The following is a 10,187-nucleotide window of genomic DNA, read 5'->3' as shown; positions in this document are numbered from 1 at the left end:
CAAGCGCTTTTGCAGAATTCCTCCTTTAATATTTCCCGTTTTGATCCGGAGGGGTGGCTTTTGTGGCAAAGAAGCACTGATGCTTGCCAACGTAGGTTTTTGGGTTTATCTGAAGGTTTTACGCACATCAGGCCAGATCCCAGGTTTGAAACAGATCACACTGTTACCACTTATTCAGTAGGTAAATTGTGTCAGAACTGGTTACAACATTCCACTTTGGCTGCAGTTAAACTGCATCTGTCCCAGTTGAATGACAATATAGAGCTAAATGATTTTATAAAAGGCCCGACTAGGGGTAGATCTAAACGCTTTATTTATGCTGTATACAATGAAATTTGGAAATTTTCACAGGTTGAGGCAGCTAAACGCCTGAGAGCGATTGATCAAGCAAATTTGGAAAAAGTGCTAGCAGTAGTAGATAACAGTATTAACATGCTTTCTTCCAGGATTTACACATTGGATAATATTGTTTCTTCTGTTGTTGATATTGTACATGATGAAGTGTCCACGTTATACCATGGTCAAAATCAATTGCGTTCTGTAATGCAGTTTGCCTGGACTCTACAGACAATTAAGGCAGGTCGAGTTCCCTGGAACTCATTGAACGTTTCATCCCTTTTCGCCCCTTTTAATCTTACTGAAAAACAGCGCATGCTTTCAATGCGTGATGCATCATTTTCTATGTTACATATTGAGAAGCTAGAATCCTTGCCTTTCTCTGTTGCTGAAACCACTACTGCCACGTGGCTGATTCATAGTTTAATTACATTACCATTTCCTTTATATAAATTTACTAACTGTATGCGGTATATTGCTATAGGACGATATGAACCACTAGGCAATGCATTCTTACACGAGGCATGGTCATTACCATACACATACAGATGTCTGAAGGATGGAAAAGAAGTGAATCTTAATGGTGAGGATTGCACACAGTCACCTGACCAGTCATTAATATGCAGACACATTCAGTTACACGGTTCTTGTAATCAGGACCGCCCAAATTTAGCATGTGTTTTAAAAGGCACGCCAGTTCCAGCAGTAGTTCCCACGTTTACATTATTAGCTAATGGTAGTTATTTACTTTTAAACAACGAATTATGTTGTGGTTTATTAATTGGTGTGGCTTATGTGGTAACTGTATCAGAGCGTGTGGTGTGCTGCAAGAATGTTCTATACCCACCCACGCATGGGTCTTCAGATGTCTCCATCTGGCCACGGATTCCAACCTTGGAAGCAAAATTCAATGGTTTAAGCAGAATAAGGGCCCTTTTGTCTCAAAAACAAGTGACCCTGAGTTCGGCCCGGGAAACTTATGTCCTTCACATAGCTAACACCCGCACAGAGGTGCAGGCGCTTTTAAATACTGATTTGCCGTTTCATTTCTGTGAACTGGTGCACCAGATTTTTAACGCTTCTTCAACGACTGGGCTTGCACATTTTTTTAAATTAGTAAGCAGTGGCCTCGTGACTACATTTGAAAAAGTTTTTGGAATCATTCCCACGTTTTTCCACACTATTTTTTCGAGTTTGTTTGGTGGACTACCTGTGTTGCTGGCTGTAGCCGCAGGAATTCTGTTGGTGTTTTTCTTCATAAAACATGGATGCCCGTCCTGCGCAAGACGCCGTTCAACGCCTCCTGACACTGTGCCGTAATCGGATGCTCAATTACTATGGAACATTGCCGCTTGCAGCATTAAGCACGGCCTATAGATTGTCATTTCGGTTCACCGACTTCACGTGTGTCCAACCTGTGTTTCACTGCCTGAGCTGCGAGTTCGATTGGGCCATTGATTTGTGCCTATGCTTGAGGACTGCTCCTGACGTCGATTTTGATCAGCTAATGCGTCCCGTGGTGGCTCACGAGCTGATCTGTTCTGGCGAGAGAGTTATGGCCTTGGCAGCGATAAATGGAGTTCTGGGCCAATGGGAGATCTCTGCAGCGGCGGATGCCTTTCTGACACACAGCGATCTGGTGAACCCACCGAGTTGTCCTCTGACGTTACAGGAGGATCCGATGCTGGAGGAGCACGTATGTTCTTTCCCATTGCTAAATTGGATTGCTGAACTATTTTCGGATGATGGCAGTGATTTCATGCTGGAGGCTGTGGCAACTTTCTTTGCATATACTTTCCAATCGTGAGATGCCTGGGAGGAATGCTTTGTTGTGAAATATGACTTTCCCCTCGCTGGAATGGAGGGATGGACTATGTTCAGCTGATGGAGAGTACAATCATGTGATGTCACTGGGGATAACGTCAATGTGGCACATGACTTTGGAAATCGGATACGTGCCTTGTTTTTTCTCTTACAAACATTTGAATTGATGAAACCTGGTCCTACGTTTCATATTTTTGAGACCTGATGGATGACTTTTGGTTCAAAAGTTTTGTTTTTATTTTTTAGATTTGAGGCCACTGTAGGCATTCATACATATTCATTCATACATAATTTTAGCTTATTTTAGCTCAAGATTATTGAACTTTGCTTTCAATTGTTGTGTCTGATTTAGTATTGCCTTTTCCCTTATGTTTGACGGTGCTCGGACCAATGGGGGGGTGTCATATGGATACTTCATTACATATATTGCGTTAAGTTAGCATGAGTGTATTACATGTTTAAACAGCCGGTTTGCCTTCGGCTTCAGTTTTGCACACGACACATACTTGTTGTTGTAGCTTTCACCCTAGAAGCGATGAGGTGGTTTATTTGAGAATAATATGTTATTTCTATGCTATCAGCTTTGCCTGGTACACTTGGTACAACTGTCTGCACACTGAGAGCTGCACACTCTAAGATTAACCTAACACAAGGTTGCTGGGAGGCCTGATCCTCGCAACACATTAGACATAACACAAATAATGTTGATGCCAACATTTTGGGCTCTACGCGGGTTTAAGATAGAGTTACACGGAATGAACGTAGACACTTGGTGCTGCGCATGAAGAGAGCTGGTAGCTGTTGATGTGAACTGCTCCTACTGACATTGAGAGGTATGGGGCCGCCCTGCTAAAGCCCGAATGAGACCTTCATATATATAAAATAATATGCTAGATAGGGTGCGCGAAATATAGGTGCTATCGATTTCTATAGAACTTGCATTATAACATGCTAGCACCTTTTGCTTACTATGGATTAGTGACTATGCTGCTGACTCTGATTTTTATAATCTGCATTTTGGTATTATACAAGATACTGCGTTTGAGAACTTTGCATTGAATAATAAATATTTCAAACTTGCACTTGTGTTCTTTGACTCTCAGTTTTGGTTTGAAATGATTATATAACGAAAGAGTGTTCATGTGTTCCACGATTCCTGAGGTATTCTAAAGATCATGTTCTGGTTTGTCTAAGACATGGATCATTCCATAATGATCCATGAGACACTGTAGCTAGCTAGGTAAGGGGATTTCTGACACTGAGATGAGTTTTGGATCATCCTAACTCACTGAGGTTCTAGATCTCTATGGACAGTTCTGTGGGAGAACGGAAACCCTGCTACAGTAGAAAATTCCTATTAGCATACTTTTTCAAACAGGATAAATAAACTTCAAACAGTTAATGGTCATGTATCTCTATATGCATTATGTACCATCAATCAAGATACGTATATAATTCCTCACTCATAGTTAACCCATTAGGTTGTTTGGTATCTAATAAGAGAATGTAATGGGTCTCTAATCTGCGTAACATTCCCTCTCTATCCCCTCTTCTCCTTTGTATTGGTACCATGTCCAACAAGAAATATCTAAGGTCTTTAGGTTTGCCACCGTGGACATCATGGAAGTGCCGGGCTACCGGATAACTCTGGTCATTGTTATTAATTGCCCTTATATGCTGCAATATACGTCTATGGCCTGGTAATTTGGAGCTTCCTACGTATTTCAAATTGCAACTGCACTCCAAAACGTACACCACATATTCACTTTTACAAGTAAGATGGTGTTTAATACTTTGTGGTGTTGTACTAAAGGCTGTGAGATATGAGGTTCTGTTTACCCCGTAGGTGCAGGCTTTGCACTGGGGGCATTTATAGAATCCCTTCCTTGCTAAAGATAAACCTGTGGAATCCTTATATTCAGGACTACTCCTTACCAATACATCAGCCATGGAGGTGGCCTTACGATATGTGATTGCAGGGAAATCTGGGAGAAGGCTACCTATCACAGGATCATCTTTTACCACATGCCAATTCCGCTGTATAATTTTCCGTAAATCTTTGTGCTGTCTGTTATAAGTTAGAATCAGCCTAGGGGGTTCTTGAGTTGTCTGGGCATTAGTAATCTCCAGTTGCCTGCTGATGACGGTACTTTCTATAAGCTCCTCCCTTTGTTTTACATTGGATTTGGCAATTGCAGCATCAATCACTTTTGCGCCATAGCCCCGTTCTAGGAACCTGGCCTTGTTGTCCTGCTGATTCCTTTTTAATTCCTCCTCTCCACTACATATTCTCCGCAACCTAAGCATTTCCCCATACGGAATGCTGTGTATGAGGTGTCTTGGGTGTGCACTAGTTGCATGTAGCAACGTATTTCCTGCCGTCTCTTTTCTGAACAAGGTTGTACATATCTTTTTATCCATTATTTTTACTGATACATCAAAAAACGATACATGACAATTACTTATAGTATGAGTCAATTGCAAATTGATGTCATTAACATTGATCTCTCTAATGAAATCCACGGCTTCATCTCTGGTACCATTCCACACAATTATCAAATCGTCTATATATCTCAACCATTGAGGAAATAGAAATTTTACATGGCCAATGTGTCCCCTGCGTGTACCCCACGTTTAGTGTATGTGCATGTCACCCATGCATTTTCCCTCTCATGTCTGCAATAATAATGCCTCTGCATCTGCATTTCCGTCCCACATTAGAATGTCAGTTACCAAGCCTTCCATGAAAGAAACGTTAATTCTGCACTGAGGCCTATGTTGCCAATGTATTTGCATTGTGCACGTTTAACATCGAGATGAACCCGTTTTGTGGCTCAGCCTGAGCCAGTCTCCGAATTCAGGTTTCTTGCCTCCAGACACTCTGAAAGCTGCAGCTCAGCTACGTATCCCTGACCTCTCGCATACTTCTGGCTCAGCCGAGAGGGGCCCAGTCCGGCCTGCCAAGACAGTATTTTGCACACAGTTATCTGCATGCTCCACAGAAACACATTCCTGCCTAGTGAAGAAGGTAAACAGAACCCGTCTTCAGAGATAGGGCCTAGCCTTTCTGTCTCCGTTTAAGTGCTTTACAGAGCTCGCATCCATAGAAAGCCCATGGCCCCCACGCAATGCACGAAGTAATATATGCACACACTGGCTCTTGGTGATGAGCAACCTTTGCTCGAGCGACCTTTACTTCAGACAATACATCCTCCAAACTTAAGATATCAGATAATACCAGACGTGCAGGTCGTCCTGACACTGAAGGCTTCTCTACTAGAACGAAAGTCAGCTCCCCCCAGCTTCCCCCAGCTTACACGTTAATTGCACGTCATGACCAAGTTGCGCACACAAGTAGGGTAAAGGCTCCAGCTGACCATGAAGACCCCCTCCATGTATCCACCCACCTATGACTCACCTATGACTCCTCAAGTGAACGCCTACATGTACGCCTCCTTACACGCCCTCTTGCACGCCCACATGCTCTTATCTCTCTCTTTCTCTTGCTCTGCCTGGAGCGCTCCTCCTTCTCTATGCAAGTCAATGTATCTTCAATGTATAAATATTGTACTCTGTGAATAAAGTTCAGAAGACCCTTCCTGAACCTTAGTGATGATGGAACCCGATTCTCCCTTAACTCGAGTTACTGAAATAAAGCCCTTTTGAATCGGACACCACGGACTCTGCCTCTCATTATATGCATGACCCTTTGTTTAAGTATAGAAATTCTGACAGGGTAAAATGTAATTTACCACACCATGAGACAGTGTTTCTTGTGTATATGTCCCTGTATTGCCTCTTGAGGACCAGTTCTTCCCACCAGCCCATAAAAAGACAGGCGTAGCTGGGGGAAAAACTGGCCCCTATTGCTACCCCTTGGACTTGACGATACATTTGCTTATTAAACAAAAAATAATTGTGTTCCAAACAAAAAGTAAGCAAGTCCATAAGCATTCTGTTGTGTTCTGTGAACTCCATATTCCTTTTACCTAAGAAATAGTTCACAGCTCTTAACCCATCTTGGTTCTTAATACAAGTATAAAGCGATGATACATCAAGGGTGATAAGATAATATCCATCTTGCAAGTTAATTTTATTGATTTTGAATAGGAAATCTCCTGTGTCTTTTATGAAGGATTCCAAACCTACCACATGCTCCTGTAAAAAGTAGTCAATGTACCTGGATAGATTTTCTAGTGGACCATCACAGGCTGCAATTATCGGACGACCAGGAGGTTTTGTACGGTCTTTATGGATCTTCGGTATGAAGTATATTACCGGTATTTTGGGGAATTCTTTTTTATATATATGCACACGCAAGGATGGCGTGCTTAAGCCACTTTAAACGGCGGGCTCACGACGGGGTTCGCCAGCCCCTCGATATGCACACACTCCTGGTTCGCAATCCTTTCCACAGAAAAAACCCAGAGTCGGAGCCCAAATATAGTATGGTGCTTGTCAGATTTAATCAGCAGAAGAAAACCAACCAGCCGGTATATAGTTGTGTGCACCGTTCGTTTCCGTATCGCTCTGTGTTTGGCTGCCACTGCTCTCCCTTCTGGGGGTGGGATATCACAATCCTTAGTGAATAAATGCGCTCCGGTCCGGTCCCAGTTACCGGAAAATGTCACGTTGTTACGCGGCTTTCCATCCGCCGCGTAACAATATACCGGCTGGTTGGTTGTGTCAGTAACTATGGCAGAATCAAGAAACAACAGGAGGTTGGAAGCAGCAGCAAAACTCTTTACACCAACAGAGTCCAGTGTTGGGGAGGAAACGAGACCACCTGGTAAAAAGATTGGTGAACTCAGATTATTATGGGATGCATTATGGAAAAACCTTAAACGTGAGCAATCGCGTTGGTGGGAGGCGGCTGCCCTCACTAAATACTTGGAATGTAACAGGATACCACGAGGTTTAAGGATTTTTGTTATACCAACGTTCCAAAACCCTGACCCCGAACTCATTAGTGAGTGGATGGATAATAACCACACATGTTCACTCAACATGTTGAAAATGCTGATCAAGAATGCGGAAAAGGAGTGTGCACAACTGAATACAGAAGGTGAAGCACTAATTACGAAACTGAAAGCTAAATATACTGAAAGTGAGTTTATCACGGAGATGGAAAAGATGAACAAACGCCTTGATAACATAGAGGAGGAAATAGAAAAGGAAAAACAGAGAAAATTTCACTGTGATGAAATTGACTATAGTAAAGGCCAAATCTTGACTTTTGCCAAGAGGTATGATGTTATCAGGGATGCAGCAAAGAAAACTAAAGCGCATATGACACCCGGAATGAAGAAAAATGTGCCTAATCAAACTGAAGTAATTCAGGGGGAATCTGTAAACCTGGATGAAGACAATGAATCAGTTGAAAGTGATATCTCTGAGCCAGTAGAAGCAATTCCAGTAAAAGATCTAATTTTAAAGGAGGTAGCCCTAATTGCCAAGGGACGCCAGACAGGCACCCCGTCAAAAGGGCGTGGAAAAGGCGGCAGAGGCGGACGCGGAAGAGGCAACAAATCATTCGAGGCAGCACAAAGTCCAGTGGGCGTCGTAACCAGAGGCAAGGCGGCAAAGAAGTGAACTCCATGACTGTGGTAAACCTTTCAAAACGTATTTTAACACCTGTACAACTCGAAGTTTTATCTAAAGGGCTATCATTCTGTCCTACATCCAAATTTAACTTTACCAATGCCCGTATAGATCTGTTTTGCTTTACGCGCAAACTCAAGTTAAAGAAATGGTTTGCGACTAAACCTCGACTGAGAAAAGATGCAATGGTTGACAAACCCAGTGCTCAAAGTGTAAATGATGCTGAACTTTTACAATCTGTTCAAATATTAGCAGGCTGTGACAATGTTAGCGACAATGCATTATTTAACTTAGTTGACACTGAGATTTCAGTTGAAATGAGCAGCAACAGTGGGTTTAAACCCAAATCGGTTTTTGTACCGCAAATTACGAACAGCTATTTTGATAGCTTCGAACAAGGCATGATTCAAGAAATGAGAAGGATGGACAGAATGAAGCCCAAATTGAATTGGAATTTAAATAAACAGCAGTTTCTTGCTTTAAAGGAGATGGAGAGTTGGGCTGATGTAGTCATTAAGAACAGTGATAAAGGCGGGAATGTAGAGGTCTGGCCACTTGACATGTATCTAAAAGAAGGTCTCATGCAATTATCTGATGAGAATAACTATGCTAGAGCAACTAGAGAGGAATACAATGTATCTAAATGTGCATATGGTGACAAATTAAGTGATTGGAAAGCAAGGGGGTTGATAGAGGACGATGAGTACAATTACATCCATGTAAAATATCCGAAACTATCTGCACTATATTTATTGCCCAAATTGCATAAAAACCTTCAGACACCCCCCGGTAGACCGATTGTTTCATCTGTGGGGAGCCTTTATGAAAACACTTCTAGATACGTAGACCACTTCCTGCAGCCTTTTGTCACCAGTTTGCCCTCGTATGTGAGGGACTCATCGGATTTTCTGAGAATTATAAAAGATACCACATGGAATCCTGAGTACTGGTTGGTGAGTTTTGACGTCACTAGTTTGTATACCAGTATTCCCCAAGAGCTTGGGGTAGAAGCATTTAAACATTACTTAAAGGAGAGATCTATCTCTCATTTGTCACATACCAACATGCTTCTGGATATGATGTGGGAATGCCTGACCAATAACTTCTTCATCTTCAACAAACAATTGTTTAAACAAACCAGGGGAGTGGCGATGGGTACTTGCTTTGCCCCCAGCCTGGTATGTTTGTATCTGGGCTGGTGGGAGGAGCTGGTGGTGAATAAGATCTCCCACTTCAGTACCCACGTCATCCTCTGGAAAAGATATATTGATGACATCTTCTGTATTTGGAAGGGCACCCTTGACCAGGTACATGAATTTGAGTCCATCCTGAACCAAAATTCCCTCAACCTGAGGTTTAGCAGTGTCATTAGTAATGAACAGTTGGAATTCCTGGACATTAGACTTGAGGTCATTGAGGGAACTTAAAAAAGTTCCTTATTTCGGAAATCTACCGCAGGAAATAGCCTTCTCCAGTTGTCATCCTCCCAGCCTAATACGCAGTATACCAGTGGGTGAGCTGATCAGAGCTACAAGAAACTGTAGCTCGGCTGAGAGCTTTTCCAGTGAGAGCAAGATAATGGTGGAACGGTTCTCAGAGAGGGGCTACAGTCAGAAAGTGATCCAGCAGGCCTTAGCAAGGGTCAATACTATGGATAGAAATGGGCTGTTAGTCCCTAAACAACACACAACAGATGAAAGAATACGTTTCATCACTACATACAACAGCCAATCTTGGAAACTGCGTAAAAGTCTAGGCAAGTATTGGGACACACTTAAACTTGACAAAGATGTAAGAGAAGTCATTCATGACATTCCCTCTTTGACCTTTAGGAAGGCCAGATCCTTAAAGGATGCATTGAGCACCACATTGTTAAAAGAGATTCAGAGAACAGACACAATACAGGGATTTTATCCATGTCGCAGGTGCAAGGCTTGTAAATACAGTAACAACTGTAAAACAATACAATTGTCTAAATAACGTTGTCCACCCAAGATCACTAAACACCTCAGTTGCACTACTGAATATGTTATCTATGCACTAGAATGTCCGTGCAATAAATTTTATATAGGGTGCACTACTAAACAGGCCAAGCTTAGAATTTTGGAACATCAGAGAGCAATCAGGAATGTGAATCAGCAATACCCCGTAGCCAGGCATTTTGCTGAGGAACATAATAAGAATCCCAACTTGATGAAATTCTGTGTCCTGGACAGTGTTGAGAGTAATGAGAGGGGAGGCAACAGGTGGTTGGAGTTGAGAAAACTGGAATCGAAGTACATTATCATGTACAACACAATGCAGCCTGTAGGACACAATTTGGGGGAAGAGTTAGCAATTCACCTCCAAAACTGAAATGAGTTATACTTGGTGTATTGAGAGGCTGCTGCTTCTTAGGTAACTGAATTCTGGTATTTTAATAATGT

At 42.3% G+C, this 10,187-nt stretch overlaps 1 protein-coding gene across 1 annotated transcript; it reads left to right on the top strand.

The window, feature by feature from the left end:
- Window positions 1-6,855: 6,855 nt before the first annotated feature.
- Window positions 6,856-7,752, top strand: LOC147729050 (uncharacterized). The gene has a single exon (XM_086959783.1). The coding sequence runs from the start codon at window positions 6,856-6,858 to the stop codon at window positions 7,750-7,752; it is 897 nt and encodes a 298-aa protein (XP_086815909.1).
- Window positions 7,753-10,187: the final 2,435 nt, after the last annotated feature.

This window comes from Lissotriton vulgaris, chromosome 2_2 (genome assembly GCF_964263255.1).
Source record: "Lissotriton vulgaris chromosome 2_2, aLisVul1.2, whole genome shotgun sequence".
Taxonomy (NCBI): domain Eukaryota; kingdom Metazoa; phylum Chordata; class Amphibia; order Caudata; family Salamandridae; genus Lissotriton; species Lissotriton vulgaris.
The sequence above is the reverse complement of the archived record's forward strand: the minus strand, read 5'-3'. Positions and strand labels throughout refer to the sequence as shown.